The following is a 19202-nucleotide window of genomic DNA, read 5'->3' on the forward strand; positions in this document are numbered from 1 at the left end:
TGAGCAGGGATGTGACCTAATGTTTGCTTGCCCCTGCACTCTCGGCTACATGCCTTGTGTGGGAATGCTGAGACTGCTTACTTTTGTAGCAGAGTTCCCAGTGTCAGTGCCATTTACAAAAGGAAAACAACCAAGCAAACAAAAAACCAGCAAAATCTCTAATTCCTCCAATTATCTATGAGGCCAAACTCTCCTTTTGAGAGCTCCTGGGCATTGGTTTGCTGTGAATTCTCTTGGAAAAGACCTATTCTTACATAAAATGGGTAAGAGGCAGTCTCCAGACCCTTAGAAACCTTGGGTTGAGTTTATCTGTTTGAGGCAGTAACACATGGGCAGAAATAGGCCTCAATTTCATATTGCAAGAAATCAAATGTATTTGTTTTTCTATGTAGCAATGAAAAAGGAAAAGGAAAACATGAATCAGTTGTTCAGTTCTATCCTCAAAAAAGTTGAAGTTTGGTGCTTATCTAGTTGATTTGATCACCTTTGGAACCTAAGAGATTATAACAAAACAAAAATGTCTACTATTTGATTACATGATTGTGCTCATTACACTGACTTTATTTGCTCAAACACCATAAACTGATTGGCTTTAATCTGATAAGTGTTATCCACATTCTTTTATTCTGTTTCATGGATATTTAGCCAAGTTTTCTGAAATAGCAACCTAAGTTATCTGTGTTATTGCTGTTTTCTCTTCAAAAATATTTTGGACATAAACCTAGCTAGTGGTCATAGCAACTAGATGAGTCTTCCATCATACAGACTAAATAAAGGCTAAGTAACTTCATTTAGTGGCTGTAGGTATAGACAAGATGGTAGAGACAAGTATCTGAAGACTTTCTTAAGGTCACAGTGGCATTTGGGACAACTTAAGTTCTTTCACAGATCACTGCTTTCTCAATGTCCTTCTCAATTTTGCTGAGGCAAGAGAAGCTGCTTTGTAATTCTACCAGTCTCTTTGACGCCCCCAACCCCACACATGCACCCTCATGTATCACCCAGGACGATGACACCTTTTTTGTTTATTCTTTTTTTTTCAGGGAAGCTGAAGATTCTCTCTCAATCACGGTTGTTCGCTGCACATCGGTAAAGCTCTTTCTATGTCTTGTGTGTTAGTTGTGCCCTTCTTGGCCCCAAGACCCTGTACCACCAGCAGAATATTCCTCAGAGAATAAACGGGGAAGGCAAAGGGCATCAGAGAAGCTGTCAGGCAGTCAGTGTTGCTTGACGACCACATATGTGCTCGTATTATGGAGAACTCGTATGTGGGTCCAGGCTTCGAGAACTCATGGTCTTGCGAAGGAGACAGGCCTGTGATTATGCAGGTGACAAGGGCACCAAGCTCAGAGTTTCAAGACAAATCTGAGTGGCATCACTGTGCAGAGGTCCCTTAGTTTCAGTTTTGAATTCTGTAAAACAGAGATGAGGACAATAACTGCCCTATCTATCTAGTGGGTGTTATGAGGACCCAGTGAGGTGTTGGATGTGAACGTGTTCTGTCAGCCACAAGGCAAGGCACAGGACAAGAAACAGACGATGCCCAGGGCAGCAACAGCCATCCTAAACCACCGCACATCCAAGAGCCTTTCGTATGTGGTAGAGGGAAAAGTGTATAATCAAACTGTAAGAGAAAATTACCAAGGAGGAAAAGTTGACAGAAAATTCTCATTCTGAGAGACCTTAGTACATACTTCTTAGCCCTTGGTCACTAATAGAGAAAAAAATATAAATAGGGGCATAGAGAATTTTAATAATGCATTTAATAATCTAATCTAATTGATCCCATATCAGGCTACCCAAAAGCTAAATTTCTCAAAGCAACTGTGTAAGTGTCTTCTCTAAAATACAATAAAGCACAAATTGATAACTATCAAAAGCTTAACACCACCCAGTCATTTGGAATAAAAATGCAATTTCCTAAGTAAAGATGGAATCAAATGGAAAATTAAAAATTATCATTATATACTAGCTAGAAAATAATTAAAATTTAGAGCTCTACTTCTTAGAACTTATTATATACAGTTGAGCTATACTCAGAGTAAAATTTGTAACCTTAAAAGTGATTTCATTATTTAACAAGAAAAAAGAAAACAGGTCAGGAGAATACTCAGTGCCAGAAGCATAAAGAAAGACTAATAAAATAAGCATAAAGCACATTAAAGAAAATGATAAAAATTTAAATCTAAATGATGCTTTGGGAAAACAGAAAAATTAGAAAGTTGGTAAATCCAAGGGCTAGTTCTTTACAGGAAAAAGTAAAAAAATTGAAGAACTTGAAGGAAAAGAACTATGTGGGCCTTATGTGAAGGAAACTAGAGTAATACTGGAGGAAATAAAATATTTTCTTTAATAAAGAGGAGATACATATTATATTCTTTGATAGGAAGACTATTAATACATCAGATTTTCTCATATTAATGTATATGCTTAAAGCAAGTTCAAACTCCCTGTAGGAATTTTATTTGGATTTTGACAATGTCAAGGTGAGACTTATCAAGAAAATCTTTTTTTTGAAAAGGATAATGAGGATGGCCTTGAGATACAAGATTTTAAAACTAATAAAGCTGCAATAATTAAAACAGTATGATATTGATGAAATGTTGGATGTATCAATCTAATCAAATAGAAAGTCCAAGAATAGATACTAGTATAAGAATTTGGTATATGCTAAATATGGCATCCCAAATCAATGGGAGAAAAGATGATCATTCAAGAAATTGTACTGGGACATTTCTTTAGGTATTTGGAAAAAATAAGTCTAATCCCACACTATTTGGTGTTAAAAATTTAAATATAAAAAACAAATCATAGAAATGTCAACAATATGGAAGGGCATCTATTTGGCCATAAGTTGCAGAAGGAATTCCTAAGCACATAGGGAGTGGGAGGAAGTACAGTAGAACAGACAGCTCTTTGATTATGTGCAAAGAAATTGTCTCTTCTCCTTATTTAACCAGTGTTATCTTTTTTGTTTGTTTCCTGGAAATAGAACAGGAAATAAACTCACCTAAATAGAACTAGGAAGTTTGCCATAAATATGACAGACCGAGTGTTTTACACACACATAAATGGAGATTCTTCTATTTTAAATAGAATAATTTATCTATGGAATAATGTGAAACCAATACATAAAAAGCAGTATTGCTGCTGCTGCTGCTGCCGCTAAGTCACTTCAGTCGTGTCCGACTCTGTGCGACCCCCATAGACGGCAGCCCACCAGGCTCCCCCATCCCTGAGATTCTCCAGGCTGAAAGCTAATTGCTATAAATAGTCATGCAGGTGTTGAGAGATTCTTTTCATCTAGCTGATTATCATCTCAATGGAGAACATCTGAATTTTAATTAGGTAGTTCTTTTCCTACTCTATTTCCAAGAAATGAAAGCAGAAGGTAGCACTTGTTAAGTAAGGAGAGAGGGAAACAGCATATAGCTGCCTCCTTTTAAAAAGTAAAAAGTATAGAGAGGAAAATTAGCATGATCCAGTACCATTCCTGAGATTCTTATGAGGTTCCCCAGAAAAGAGGAGTGTGAATACTGTACTTTGGAGGTCCTGCAGGGAAAGTTGATACCAGCCCAGCTGATGGTCCCAGAGGCCCTGAGAAACGCCCTGAAGATTGTCTAGCCCACTCAGGCCTCTCACCAGAAGTCATAGGATCACAAGACACATGTCATATATATTTTACTTCAACAAGAATACTCATTTTTGTCTGAGTGGATTCTTAGAATCCTCAAATGATTTGAAATTGATTAGGAATTATAATATCCAAAGTTGGAATATTAATGACTGCTTCTCTAGAACATAGAATTTTATGATCAAAACATATTTTGGTTTAATTGTCTATATCTGTATTTCTATTAATTATTTATTAATATAATAAGCATTACATTAATTATTTATTAGAATATGAATGCTAATATTTGTCTTATTTAATTTTTGCCAAAAGAAAATCCTACAAGGTAGATATATTGGTAATATCGCTTTTACAGAAGAGGACACTATGACCTCACACACCCATGGTCTCACATTCAGAAATTGGTAGAGCTGGGCTTTTTCCAGGTAGTTAGACTCTGGAACCTATGCTCATTAGCATTATGCTATTTTTACCTCCTGGTCCAACTCCCCTATTGCGCAGAAAAGAAGACTGGAGGCCAAAGAGGGAAATGTACACACACACACACACACACACACACACACACACACACTCACAACTGGTTTTCTTCCTCGATAATTTGTGTTTAAGGTGGTTCTCAGAACTGTTGAGTAGCTGAAGTTGGGTTAGAATTCAGGTCTCTCTGTTCACAGGCCAGTTCTCTTTGTCTTCATCATACTACAGCCTTGGGCCAATGTGTTAAAGCTTTAGCTTTTCTCAGACACACAAGACATATTTGGTTGAGATCTCTAAATTTTATGAAAAGAGATCTTTAATTGGATATCATTCTTCTTTGTGGTTTTAATTGAGCTCTCAGTAGCTGTCAGAGCTTTTGCTTTTAAGAAATGAGAAGATGCACATGGCTTTTTTGAAAGTCCTGTTCTAAAGAGCGTCATGTTAATGTTTTGCAGGGAGTCCCCAAGTCCTCCTTCCTGACAGAAGAGAAGCGAGCCAGGCTGAAGACCAACCCCGTGAAGGTGCACTTTGCGGAGGAAGTGCTCGTCAGTGGACACAGCCAGGTGCAGCACTGGTCAGGGGGTGGAAATGGCTGTTCATGAAGCAGGCATGCTGCCTCCTGGCACTGTCTCCTGGAGACGCTGGAATCTACAGCACGGAGGGGACAAAGTGGGAGTGTAGTGGGCTCGCTGGAGGCTCTATGCTCGCTCAGTAAGGTGCCTACAAACCAGGGACAGGGAGAGACACACTGGGTATGACTGTGTCTTTCTGAGACTCCATTTTTCTAGCTTGAAATTTCAACATGTTCCAGTTATTCACTTCTCATTCTGAATCTTCTAACTTAGTACTCCCTCTGAAAGTGATACATTGATAGTAGAAATGGTGGCAGGGGTTGCTTTTTTAAAAGACCCTATCATCTACTGAATCTCTAATACGTGAATCAAAACATCTTGGGTACATAGTCCTTCATCATCACCATACCCTGTAAGGGAAGATATTTTAACAAAGAAGAAACAGAAGCTTAAAGAGGTTAAGAGAATTAACTTCTGAGATCATACAGCTAGGAAATACAGGAGAACAGGTCTGTGTGACTTTAGTTTTTCTGTTTTCCACTACAATATGCTGTCTAGTCCTTTTTGATATGGAATACCCAGGATTGATGTGATTGAATATGGGGGTTCAGGAGACAAGACTGACCCTAGAAGAATCTGAAATAAAAACCTATGTTTGGATTTTTTTTTTTTTAAATCATTGAGGTATAGTTGATATACAAGTTTCAGGTTTCAGCATTGTGACTAACAATTGTTAAAGGTTATATACTGCATTTATAGTTATTAAAAAATATCAGCTATATTCCGTGTCCTATACAATATATCTGTAGCTTATTTATTTAATATACAATAGTTTGTACCTCTTAATGCCCTACCCCTACCTTGCCGCTCCCCTCTTCCTTCACCCTATTGGTAACCAGTAGTTTATTCTCTATATCTGTGAGTCTGTCTCTTTTTGTTATATTCACTAGTTTGTTTTACTTTTTAGATTCTACACATAAGTGATCAGATCAGATCAGATCAGTAGCTCAGTCGTGTCCGACTCTTTGCGACCCCATGAATCGCAGCACGCCAGGCCTCCCTGTCCATTACCAACTCCCGGAGTTCACTCAGACTCACGTCCATCAAGTCAGTGATGCCATCCAGCCATCTCATCCTCTGTCGTCCCCTTCTCCTCCTGCCCCCAATCCCTCCCAGCATCAGAGTCTTTTCGAATGAGTCAACTCTTCTCATGAGGTGGCCAAAGTACTGGAGTTTCAGCTTTAGCATCATTCCTTCCAAAGAACACCCAGGGCTGATCTCCTTCAGAATGGACTGGTTGGATCTCCTTGCAGTCCAAGGGACTCTCAAGAGTCTTCTCCAACACCACAGTTCAAAAGCATCAATTCTTCGGCGCTCAGCCTTCTTCACAGTCCAACTCTCACATCCATACATGACCACAGGAAAAACCATAGCCTTGACTAGACGAACCTTTGTTGGCAAAGTAATGTCTCTGCTTTTCAATATGCTATCTAGGTTGGTCATAACTTTCCTTCCAAGGAGTAAGCGTCTTTTAATTTCATGGCTGCAGTCACCATCTGTAGTGATTTTAGAGCCCAGAAAAATAAAGTCTGACACTGTTTCCACTGTTTCCCCATCTATTTGCCATGAAGTGATGGGACCGGATGCCATGATCTTCGTTTTCTGAATGTTAAGCTTTAAGCCAACTTTTTCGCTCTCCACTTTCACTTTCATCAAGAGGCTTTTGAGTTCCTCTTCACTTTCTGCCATAAGGCTGGTGTCATCTGCATATCTGAGGTTATTGATATTTCTCCCAGTAATCTTGATTCCAGTTTGTGTTTCTTCCAGTCCAGCGTTTCTCATGATGTACTCTGCATATAAGTTAAATAAACAAGGTGACAATATACAGCCTTGACGAACTCCTTTTCCTATTTGGAACCAGTCTGTTGTTCCATGTCCAGTTCTAACTGTTGCTTCCTGACCTGCATACAGGTTTCTCAAGAGGCAGATCAGGTGGTCTGGTATTCCCATCACTTTCAGAATTTTCCACAGTTTATTGTGATCCACACAGTCCAAGGCTTTGGCATAGTCAATAATGCAGAAATAGATGTTTTTTTTGGAACTCTCTTGCTTTTTCTATGATCCAGCGGATGTTGGCAATTTGATCTCTGGTTCCTCTGCCTTTTCTAAAACCAGCTTGAACATCAGGAAGTTCACGGTTCACATATTGCTGAAGCCTGGCTTGGAGAATTTTGAGCATTACTTTACTAGCGTGTGTGATGAGTGCAATTGTGCGGTAGTTTGAGCATTCTTTGGCATTGCCTTTCTTTGGGATTGGAATGAAAACTGACCTTTTCCAGTCCTGTGGCCACTGCTGAGTTTTCCAAATTTGCTGGCATATTGAGTGCAGCACTTTCACAGCATCATCTTTCAGGATTTGGAATAGCTCAACTGGAATTCCATCACTTCTACTAGCTTTGTTCCTAGTGATGCTTTCTAAGGCCCACTTGCCTTCACATTCCAGGATGTCTGGCTCTAGGTCAGTGATCACACCATCGTGGTTATCTGGGTCGTGAAGATCTTTTTTGTACAGTTCTTCTGTGTATTCTTGCCATCTCTTCTTAATATCTTCTGCTTCTGTTAGGTCCATACCATTTCTGTCCTTTATCGAGCCCATCTTTGATTGAAATGTTCCCTTGGTATCTCTGATTTTCTTGAAGAGACCCCTAGTCTTTCCCATTTTGTTGTTTTCCTCTATTTCTTTGCATTGATCGCTGAAGAAGGCTTTATCTCTTCTTGCTATTCTCTGGAACTCTGCATTCAGATATTTATATCTTTCCTTTTCTTCTTTGCTTTTCGCTTCTCTTCTTTTCACAGCTATTTGTAAGGCCTCCCCAGACAGCCATTTTGCTTTTTTGCATTTCTTTTCCATGGGGATGGTCTTGCTCCCTGTCTCCTGTACAATGTCACGAACCTCATTCCATAGTTCATCAGGCACTCTATCTATCAGATCTAGGCCCTTAAATCTATTTCTCACTTCCACTGTATAATCATAAGGGATTTGATTTAGGTCATACCTGAATGGTCTAGTGGTTTTCCCTACTTTCTTCAATTTAAGTCTGAATTTGGCAATAAGGAGTTCATGGTCTGAGCCACAGTCAGCTCCTGGTCTTGTTTTTGCTGACTGTATAGAGCTTCTCCATCTTTGGCTGCAAAGAATATAATCAATCTGATTTCGGTGTTGACCATCTGGTGATGTCCATGTATAGTGTCTTCTCTTGTGTTGTTGGAAGAGGATGTTTGTTATGACCAGTGCATTTTCTTGGCAAAACTCTATTAGTCTTTGCCCTGCTTCATTCCGTATTCCAAGGCCAAATTTGCCTGTTACTCCAGGTGTTTCTTGACTTCCTACTTTTGCATTCCAGTCCCCTATAATGAAAAGGACATCTTTTTGGGGTGTTAGTTCTAAAAGGTCTTGTAGGTCTTCATAGAACCATTCAACTTCAGCTTCTTCAGCGTTACTGGTTGGGGCATAGACTTGGATTACTGTGATATTGAATGGTTTGCCTTGGAAACGAACAGAGATCATTCTGTCATTTTTGAGATTGCATCCAAGTACTGCATTTCGGACTCTTTTGTTGACCATGATGGCCACTCCATTTCTTCTGAGGGATTCCTTCCCTCAGTGGTAGATATAATGGTCATCTGAGTTAAATTCACCCATTCCAGTCCATTTCAGTTCGCTGATTCCTAGAATGTCAACATTCACTCTTGCCATCTCTTGTTTGACCACTTCCAATTTGCCTTGATTCATGGACCTGACATTCCAGGTTCCTATGCAATATTGCTCTTTACAGCATCAGACCTTGCTTCTATCACCAGTCACATCCACAGCTGGGTATTGTTTTTGCTTTGACTCCATCCCTTCATTCTTTCTGGAGTTATTTCTCCACTGATCTCCAGTAGCATATTGGGCACCTACTGACCTGGGGAGTTCCTCTTTCAGTATTCTATCATTTTGCCTTTTCATACTGTTCATGGGGTTCTCAAGGCAAGAATACTGAAGTGGTTTGCCATTCCCTTCTCCAGTGGACCACATTCTGTCAAATCTCTCCACCATGACCCGCCCGTCTTGGGTTGTCCCAGGGGCATGGCTTAGTTTCATTGAGTTAGACAAGGCTGTGGTCCTAGTGTGATTAGATTGACTAGTTTTCTGTGAGTATGGTTTCAGGGTGTTTGCCCTCTGATGCCCTCTTGCAACACTTACCATCTTACTTGGGTTTCTCTTACCTGGGGCGTGGGGTATCTCTTCACGGCTGCTCCGGCAAAGCGCAGCCATTGCTCCTTACCTTGGATGAGGGGTATCTCCTCACCGCCGCCCTTCCTGACCTTCAATGTGGGATAGCTCTTCTAGGCCCTCCTGCGCCCGCGCAGCCACGGCTCCTTGGACGTGGGGTTGGTCCTCCCGGCCACCGCCCCTGGCCTCGGTCCTGTGGTTGCTCCTCCCCTCTGCTGCCATTGGCTTCGGGCTTAGGGGCGTTGAGTAGCTCCTCCCTGCCGCCGCCCCTGACAGACGCAGGGTAGCTCCTCTCGTCGCCGCCCCTGGCCTCAGGCGTGGGTATCTCCTCTCGGCCGCGCCCCCTGACCTCGGACGCCGGGTAGCGCCTCTCAGCCGTTCCTGCGCCGACGCAGTCTGGTACTCTCAGCCGCTGCCCCTGACTTGGGACGTGGGGTAACTCCTCTTGGCCGCCGCCCTTCGGGCATGGGGTCCTCCTGGCTTCTGCCCCTGACCTCGGACGTGGGGTGGCTCCTCTCAGCCGCGCTATGGCGCGCCCGTCGCAGCCGGCATCATGCAGTATTATTTTTCTCTGCCTGACTTAAGGAAACCAACATTTCAAATATTCTTAAATTTGCTAGCCATTAAAGAAATGCAAAGGAAAATATTAAGAACTGCCACTTTATAATTAATAAATTAGCACAAAAAAGGAAAATATAAGCCCTGATACTGAGACAGTAGCTGCATTCATGTACTAATTGGCGGCTTTGTAAATTGATTTAATCTTTGGGAATAGAAAAAAAGTTAATGAATGCCATAAAAATGGCCCAAGGATCACATTCTTATTAATTTATTTCTATAAAATAAATGCAAAAATCCATGTATTTAAACATATATATATGTATATCTCACAAAAATTTTTGAGAAAATGTTAAATGCTTAGGCAGAGAAATGGTTACAGAAATTCTGATGTTTCAACTCAATAGAATATTTATAAGTCCATTAAAATTATAAACATTAAACTCACATGAATAAGTATATATGAGTTGAGTGAAAATACACATAGAATTGTGTATAATCTATTAGTGCAGTTCTCTGAAAGCTATTTACAGGTATAGATAAAAATCGGAAGAAGCCTTAGAGAAAAGTGAATAGTGTTAGTTATGTGGTGATGTTATGAATGTATTTTTTTGTAAATCACAAGGATCAAGGAAAGCAGTCATACTTCGAAAATCCAAAGATTAAGATTTCTAAATACCTAAAACCAGAGTCAGGAGATGACAGCAGAGTGAAGGGTTTAAAATCCCTCATCCCTGGTTGAGTGTGAACGGGCCCTGGGGTATGAACATATGCCTTTTCTTCCATAAAAGTACTCTGGCTTTCAAAAAAAAAAGTTATATAGAGTGATGAATGTGTCTTAAAAGATACAAACACCCTTATATTTAGAAGATACAAAATTCTTAACTGAAAAAGACTGTCAGTTTTCTGAAAAAAGGTGATAAGCTTCTAACCTAGGTGGGCTTCCAGAGATGAGAGCTGGGGGGCAGTTGTAGCTCAAATCCTGGAGACTCTAGAATCTCTTATAGGTTCTGAAGGGCACCAGCCACTTCTTTGTCTACAGCTCAACACTCAGAAGTCACTTTTTAAGAGAGCCAGCCCTAAGGGTTTCTCCAAACCCAAAGGGAATGATTCCCTTGCCCTGCTCTGCCTCAGGAATTTTGGCTGGCCTGGGGTCACCAAAGACAGACCAGTCCTGTGCTTCCCTCCCTAAAAGCCCTCCAAGAATGGCAGAACCCCTCAAGGGGTCCCATGAATCCAGAGTGATAGTTGGGGTGAGTAGAGGCTACTTGGTGTAAAGAGCTGACTCACTGGAAAATACCCTGATGCTGGGAAAGATTGAGGGCAGGAGGAGGAGAAGGTGACAGGGGATGAGATGTTGGTTGGCATCACCAATTCAATGGACATGAGTTTGAGCAAATTCTAGGAGATGGTGAAGGACAGGGGAGCCTGGTATTCTGCAGTCCATGGGGTCACAAAGAGTCAGACACAGCTGAACAACTGAGCAACAACAAGAGGTGGAAAGCAGCCCTCTGCCCTTTGGTGATGCTTTACTACAGAGAATGCAGCAGTGAAATGTTGAGGAGACTCTCAAGGAGCTTCCTGCCCCCCATTTCACCCAAGCCTACAAGGCACAGTGCGAGAATCTCAGAAAGGCCCATTTTGGGCAGTGGGCTTGCTTGTCACTTGATTTGCTGTAGGTGGCAACGAGCAGTGACGTGTCAACGGACGGTATCATACATGCCTGCGCAATGCCATCAGCATGCCCGTGGCAGGGCTCACTCTTCACCCTCCTCCCTCCTGTCGAACAGTTCTTGTGACTGGCCCTGGAACAAAGCCTGTATCTGTGTGGCGTAGGCCTCCTCCCTTGCAGAAATCTCTTAATGTCAAGAGTCAGCCTACAATGTGGTGAGGAAGTTGGGGAGAATCCTGCTGTCCACACCAAGGCAGGGCCAGGGAAACAGGCTCTGTCACATCCAGGAACAGGGAGGGACAGTTTTGACACTGCTCTTGTGTCTTCCAGGGTAATTCTCTGCTGTGTATGCCCAACGTGCTCAAGTTGTACCTGGAGAATGGACAGACCAAAGCTTTCAAGTTTGAGGCACACACGACTGTGAAGGTAATTTGGAGTAAACTTGACTCTCTTTCTGGTGAGAATTTGCTGGCTCCCAGGACCCCCAGGCCTCTTGTTAGCAGCTGCCTCAGTGATCTCACAATCCCATGGTCTGAGCACCTGCAGTTAGCCAAGCACTGTGTCATCTCAGTTCATTGCACAAACACCCAGCAAGCTGATATTTTAGTCACCCTCTTGCAGGGGAGGAAATCAGGGTTCAGAGAGATGAAGTACCCAATACAACTCATTAGCCTTCCCCATTAACCACTGGGATTTCCTGCCTCTTGTATGGGGTTCCACCTGCTTCCCAAAAGGCCAGAGTCACTAAAAAACCCAAGCAAGGTATCAGGGCAGGTCCAGGCCCCTGGGAATTCTGTTCTGGATGGAAGTCAGTTTGAATTAGATTTAATTACGTTCCCACAAAGGAGACACTCTGAGGCGGGTGATACAGAGAGAGGTAGAAAGTGGTCTCTGTCCCCCTAGCTTGCAGTCTAGTTGAGGGAAAATGGACGTCCAAGGAGCTCCCAACGGTCCAGGGCAGGACGAAGGAAGGGCTGTAAAGAGAGGGCCGAGGGGCGTGCTTAGCATACAAGAGAAGGAGCCCTCTGTCTCATCCCATCAGAATGTCAGAGAAGGCTTTGCTGAGAAGCTGGACCTGAGCTAGGCTTTGAAGGGTGACTAAGAATTCATCAAGGGCAGGTGGGGGCACAGCTGTAGAGGGGTCAGAGGATGAACATCAGGCTGAAGAAGTCCCATGAACAAGGCAGAGAGCCAGTAAGACAAGGCATCGCCTGGGAGGTAGTAAACCATCCCATGGGACTGGAGCAGAGACCGTTGCCTTGTAGGGGGAGTGGGAGAGGGTGCACACTGGCTGCAGGGATGGCCTTGCATGGCAGGCAGTGGAATTGGGATTTTATCCATAGACAATAGGGGATAGCACTATAGTTTTTCAATAAGGGAGCAAATGGTGTTAGAGGCAGGCTCCAGGGAAGAAACAAAGGACTTGTTCAAACATTAGAAACCATGTAAGAGTCAACACTGAGCCCAGTTCCTCTTATTAGAAGAAGAGCAGGTTCAGGTGGGTAGGTACACCTCTAGGTACTGGACAAGATATACACACACACATATTGCACACACACTTGTGTGCACACATGCAAACATAATGCACGCATACCACCAGTGTTCCCTGGCACCTTCCTTTGGCAATTCCTATTGTTGTTCAGTTGCTCAGTTGTGTCTGACACTTTGCGACCCCATGGACTGCAGTATGCCAGGCTTTCCTGTCCATCACCAACTTCTGGAGCTTGCTCAAACTCATGTCCCCATTGCGTCAGTGATGCTGTCCAACCATCTCATTCTCTGTTGTTCCTTTTTCCTCCTGCCTTCAATCTTTCCTAGCATCAGGGTCTTTTCAAATGAGTCAACTCTTCGCATCAGGTGGCCAAAGTATTGGAGTTTCAGCTTCAGCATCAGTCCTTCCAATGAATATTCAGGACTGATTTCCTTTAGGATGGACTGGTTGGATCTCCTTGCAGTCCAAGGGACTCTCAAGAGTCTTTTCCAACACCACAGTTCAAAAGCATCAGTTCTTTGGCACTCAGCTTTCTTTATGGTCCAACTCTCACACAAATACATGATTATATAGCTTTGATTATATGGGCCTTTGTCAGCAAAGTAATGTCTGCTTTTTAATATGCTGTCTAGGTTTGTAATAGCTTTTCTTCCAAGGAGCAAGTGTCTTTTAATTTCATGGCTGCAGTCACCATTTGCAGTGATTTTGGAACCCAAGGAAATAAAATCTGTCACTGTTGCCATTGTTTCTCTATCTATTTGCCATGAAGTGATGGGACTGGATGCCATGATCTTTGTTTTTTGAATGGTGAGTTTTAAGTGAGCTTTTTCACTCTCCTCTTTCACTTTCACCAAGAGGCTCTTTAGTTCCTCTTCAAGTTTCTGCCATAAGCCTGGTGTCATCTGCATATCTGCGGTTGTTGATATTTCTCCCAGCAATCTTGATTCTAGCTTATCCTTCGTCCAGCCCGGCATTTCTCATGCTGTACTCTGCTTATAAGTTAAATAAGCAAGGTGACAACATACAGCCTTGTCATATTTCTTTCCCAATTTTGAACCAGTCCATTGTTCCATGTGCAGTTCTAACTGTTGCTTCTTGACCTGCATACAGGTTTCACAGGAGTCAGGTAAGGTGGTATGGTATTTCCATTTCTTGAAGAATTTTCCACAGTTTGTTGAGATCCACACAGTCAAAGGCTTTAGTGTAGTCAATGAAACAGAAGTAGATGTTTTTCTGGAATTCTCTTGCTTTTTTGGTGATCCAGCGGATGTTGGCAATTCGATCTGTGGTTCCTTTGCCTTTTCTAAATCCAGCTTGAACTGGAAGTTCACGGTTCGTGTACTGTTGAAACATGGCTTGGAGAATTTTGAGTGTTACTTTTGTAGCATATGAGATGAGTGCAATTGTGTGGTAGTTTGAACATTCTTTGGCATTGCCTTTCTTTGGGATTGGAATGAAAACTGATCTTTTTCAGTCCTATGCCCACTGTTGAGGTTTCCATATTTGCTCGAATTTTGAGTCCATACTTTAACAGAATCATCTTTTAGGATTTGAAGTAGCTCAGCTGGAAGTCCATCACCTCCACTAGTTTTGTTTGTACTGATGCTTCCTAAGGCCACTTGACTTCAGACTCCAGGATGTCTGGCTCTAGGTGAGTGATCACACCATCGTGGTTATCTGGGTCATTAAGATCTTTTTTGTATAGTTCTTCTGTGTATTGTTGCCACCTCTTAATACCTTCTGCTTCTGTTAGATCCATACCATTTGTGTCCTTTATTGTGCACATATTTGCATGAAATATTCTCTCGGTATCTCTAATTTTCTTGAAAATATCTCTAGTCTTTCCCATTTTATTGTTTTCCTCTGTTTCTTTGCATTGATCACTTAGGAAGGCTTTCTTTTTTTTATCTCTCCTTGCTATTCTTTGGAACTCTGCCTTCAGTTGGGTATATCTTTCCTTTTCTCCTTTGCCTTTCACTTCTCTTCTTTTCTCAGCTATTTGGAAGGCCTCCTTAGATAGCCATTTTGTCTTGTTTGCATTTCTTTTTCTTGTGGATGGTTTTGGCTACCACCTTCTGTACAACGTCATGAATCTCCATCTATAGTTCTTCAGGCACTCTATCAGATCTAATCCCTTGAATCTGTCACTTCCACTGTATAATCGTAAGGGATTTGATTTAGGTCATACCTTAATGGCAGTTCCTAGGGCTGCCCCAAATGCCCTATTTCATTCTTACTTCAGCATGACTGAAGAGAAGCTAGAGAAAGCCTGTCTGGCCCTGGGAAGTTCAAGCCCAGAGGAGGAATAGGAGAGGAATGGATTTGTTCAGTGTCATTCCATGTCTGGCATTCCCTGGGCACTTCCTTATTTGCTATCTCACTTAGTGCCCCCAGTAACCTTGTAAGGTGACAGATGTCTCACTTTTCAGATGAGAACACTGAGATATCCGAAACTCATCAAAATCAGTTCTTCCAACTTGGTCTGTTGTCTCTGAACCCTGCACTGGAGCTGACCATGTTGCCATTCAGCATAGAAGCTATGCAAATGCATTAGACATGGTTTCTACTTCTGTCACCTTTGAGCAGAGTGCACTGGAATGGGGGGTGGGGTGCACTGGAAGGGGAGGGAGTCCTCCTTCTGTGGCCAAAAAGACTTTGAGATGATTTACAATAAAACACATACCACAGGGGAATTAAAGCCAAGATGACACATGGAGTTGGGGAAATGGGCAAGGACTTAGCTAGTATAGTCCTGGTTAATCTCACTTATCTGTAATAGCCCAATTTTTACAGAGCAAATCTTTTAGCTCTTTGTGACAGAAAAAGAGAGGGGGATATAAGCAAATTGTATGGGTGAAAAAGAGAAAAAAACACTGTCAAGTCATCAGCGACTTCTCTTCCTCACTCCCTTACCAAGAGAAGCAAGAGTTTTCTTACATTAGAAAACCCTCTTTCTCTGCTGCTGCTGCTAAGTCACTTCAGTCGTGTCTGACTCTGTGCGACCCCATAGACGGAAGCCCACCAGGCTCCACCGTCCCTGGGATTCTCCAGGCAAGAACACAGGGGTGGGTTGCCATTTCCTTCTCCAATGCATGAAAGTGAAAAGTGAAAGTGAAGTCACTCAGTCATGTCCAACTCTTTGCGACCCCATGGACTGCAGCCCACCAGGCTCCTCCGTCCATGGGATTTTCCAGGCAAGAGTACTGGAGTGGGGTGCCATTGCCTTCTCCACTCTTTCTCTTAAGTCAAGGAAAATAATATGTCACTTAGTGATACTTTTGAGTGCTAGCAAAGCTGTTAATGATACAGAAATAAACTCCCTAGGGTCACTCTCTTAGGGAGCCCAGAGTGTTGGGGTGGGGCTGGGGTGAGGAGATGGGACCTCAGGTTAATTCATGAAGAAACCAAGGCAAATGCAGTGCGTTCAGAAGCAGGAAAGTAGGATGTGAAAATGGGGTGCTGTGGGCTCCCAGGAGTGAGAGCTTCCAGCTAGGTAGCAAGGAATGGCCCCCAGGATGTGGTGACCTATGAGATCAACTTGGAAAGATGGACAGGAATGGGTCAGGAGTGGTATGTGAAGACAGATTTCCAGTCATGGGGAGTGACACCAACAAAGACCCAGTGATGGGAAAGTTTAGCAAGTACATGGGGCTTGCAAGCAAAGTGCAACAGAAGCAGCAGCAAAGGATAAAGTGGAATAAATGGGTTGGCACCTGATACTTGAGAACCTTTAATGTTAATTGAGGAATCTGGATTTGGGCTAGTGGGCCATGATGGAGGAGGCACTGAAAATTCTTGAGCCAGGGAGAGCATGAGCAATACAAGGCTTAGACAAGTTCCTCTAGGTCAAGGGTCAGCAAACTCTTTCTGTAAAGAGCCAGATAATGAATTCGGTAGGTTTTATGGGCCGGGGGCTTCTGTCATGGTTACTCACCTCTGCCAGTGTAGAGAATGGGTGTAGCTGTGTTCACATATGACTGTAATTACAAAAACAAGCAATGGGCTGGATTTGGTTTCCAACCTCTGCTCTAGATGTAGGGTGGAGGTCAGATAGGGTAGCAGGGTGTTCCTTAGGACATGAATCAACAAGGCCAGGACAAATGTGTGTGCTGAAGCCAAATGGAGAATGGAGAGAGTGGACAGAGCCATGAGAGGGGCTCTCTATCATGGCCAGCACACAGTAGGCATTGAACTAATGTTGTTGAGTTTCGAGGTGAGTGAACTTTAGGACCTAGTCACCGGTTAGTTATGGGGGGCGATGGAGAAAGCAGGAAGAGGATTCAGAATGGGGAGCCATGAGGAGCAGGTAGCGCCCGATGGTTTGGCACTTACTAAATCTAAAATTCTAGCAGGATGTGCATGATGAGTCCATGATGACTGTTTATTCATTGAATGGAAGTCTACTGAGCATCACTGAATGCCAAGCTTTGCAGATATAATGGAGTACAAGACAAGCAAGGTTCACATTCTGGGGGAGTCTAGCATCTAGCAGGTAAATGACAATAAGCAGAAAAACAGATGTCAGCAGCTACCAGGCAGTGAACACCTGTCATCTGCCAGGTGCTATTCTAAAGGCCATGTATGGGGATAGCCATTTAATGCACACAACAACCCCCGAGAGAGATGTCACTATTATGACCATTTTAGAGATGAAACCACTGAGGCATGGAGAGAGTAAGCACGTTATCCAGGGAAACAAAGCTAGTGATTAGAAGTCTAGGTCTAGAGCCCATTCACTTCACTGTACTGTCTATTACTGAAGAACAGTGCTGTCATCGAAGAAGATCTCACAGTGATGAAGGACCCTGGGACAGAATAACAGGGACAGTCACATTTAGATACAGAGACCAGAGGTAGCCTTGGGAAGCGTGCAGGAAGAGTGTGCCAGGCAGAGGAAACAGCACTTTGAATGCCCCGAGGCAGCAAAGACCTTGTGATGCCCAGGGGGCCCTGTAGTGAACGAGGGGAGTGTGGCATGGCAGTTCTGGTGGCCCAGTATTTACCTGCTAGATGCTAGACTCACCCCATCAGCCCCTCTAAGTGGGCATCATTATCCTCTATTTCACAAGAAGAAACAGGTTCAGAGGCATCAGATTGATTTCCGTCAGTGGCAGAGAGGGCAGGTGGTGGGATTATGTCTGGTAAGCAATTGACAGTGCAGACTCCAGACATAGGATGGATCTGGAGACCTTGAAGAGGGGCGTAAGGCCCCAAGGGATAGCTTCAGCCTCCCAAGTAAAGCCGGAGAGGGCGGCCATGCGGGGGGCACTGGAGCCCTGAGGGGAAGGGAGCAGCGGGCACAGGGCCCTGAAGGGGTGATGAGAAGTCCTACGTGGGGCCCATCAAGATTAGCCTCCTGTGTTGGCAGTGGACCCAGCCAGCACGGGCCTTTCTTTCCCTGGCAGCACGGAGGAGCGGAGGGGAGTCAGGGGAGTCCTCCCCGCTCTGTGCCTGAATGTGAGGACCAGCCCGCTCCTTGGTGACCCTTGTGCCTCTGTGCCCACAGGACATCATCCTCACGGTGAAGGAGAAGCTGTCGATCCGAAGCACAGAGTACTTCGCGCTGGTCCTGGAGGAGCAGTACAATGTCTCCCGGCTGCACCTGCTGCATGAGGAGGAGCTCATCCAGCAGGTAGCACCTGCCTCTGCTCCCAGTGGGGAGATCTGGGCAGGGTGAGCTGCCTGCCTCGGCCACAGCCTTTGAGTACAGGGTGCAGTGCATCTGCAGGTTTGATGTGCTTTCTTGTGCCCAGACAACACAGAGCTCACTCAGCCTGGTTTGCAAACAAAGTTAGGCAGGCCTCCGTTTTGCAGACAAGGAGAAAGAGGCTTAGATAGGTGAGCAAGGTAATGCAACCACTAGACCCCATCTTTTGCTCCCAGCTCTGATGACCTTTCTCTGAACCTCCCACCTTTGAGATGTCAGGAAAGCATCTGTTGCTGGGTCTCAGCCCTTTCTGTGAGGCTTGTCCTGAGCAGGACAGGGCTAACACTGTCCATCTGTATCTCTCAGTCTTTAAGCCATGCAGTGATTTGTTATACCAGCTTTCAAGAGCCAAACACAGGTCAGTTCCATAAATTCTTATTGAGTGTGTACTACTATAAAGATAAGTAGGATTTCAGTAATTGGAAAAGGAAAAGGGGCTTTTTTTAAGAAGTGGAGCAGCGTGAACAAGGCATGAGCTCATGGAAGCCGCTCTGAGTGTTCCTCATTGCAGACGAATTCCTGCCGTGGTCACTCATTTCCTAACATTGCTGCTTACAAACTTTAAAAAAATCACTTCTGTTCCATTAGCATTGGAAAAAGAAATCAAATTAAACCACTGAAATAGCTGAAGTGAAAAAAAAAGTAAGGTACAGGGCATATTTATTATATATACCCACATAATGTATTGTATACTACTATTTATGGGAAATAAAGGAATGTACATTTATAGGAGCATAAATACCCATAGACAGTCTCTGGAAGGGTATATAAGAAACCAGATGCAGAGATTTCTTCTGGAAAGGGGAACAGGTTGATG

At 43.4% G+C, this 19202-nt stretch overlaps 1 protein-coding gene across 4 annotated transcripts in view; it reads left to right on the forward strand.

Annotated features, from left to right (window-relative positions):
• The window catches only part of FRMPD1 (FERM and PDZ domain containing 1), a 109053-nt gene that overhangs the window by 76518 nt on the left and 13333 nt on the right, over positions 1–19202 (forward strand). For 3 of the 4 annotated variants that reach the window (XM_005210184.5, XM_010807991.4, XM_010807992.4), the window contains 4 exons: positions 1044–1089; positions 4564–4671; positions 11517–11612; positions 18185–18310. In XM_005210184.5, coding sequence (XP_005210241.1) covers positions 1044–1089; positions 4564–4671; positions 11517–11612; positions 18185–18310 — 376 coding nt within the window. Of the gene's footprint in view, positions 1–1043; positions 1090–4563; positions 4672–8616; positions 9356–11516; positions 11613–18184; positions 18311–19202 lie in introns of those variants that run through there. The other variant, XM_024996218.2, reaches the window with a different exon arrangement.

Source organism: Bos taurus, chromosome 8 (assembly GCF_002263795.3).
Source record: "Bos taurus isolate L1 Dominette 01449 registration number 42190680 breed Hereford chromosome 8, ARS-UCD2.0, whole genome shotgun sequence".
Taxonomy (NCBI): Eukaryota; Metazoa; Chordata; class Mammalia; order Artiodactyla; family Bovidae; genus Bos; species Bos taurus.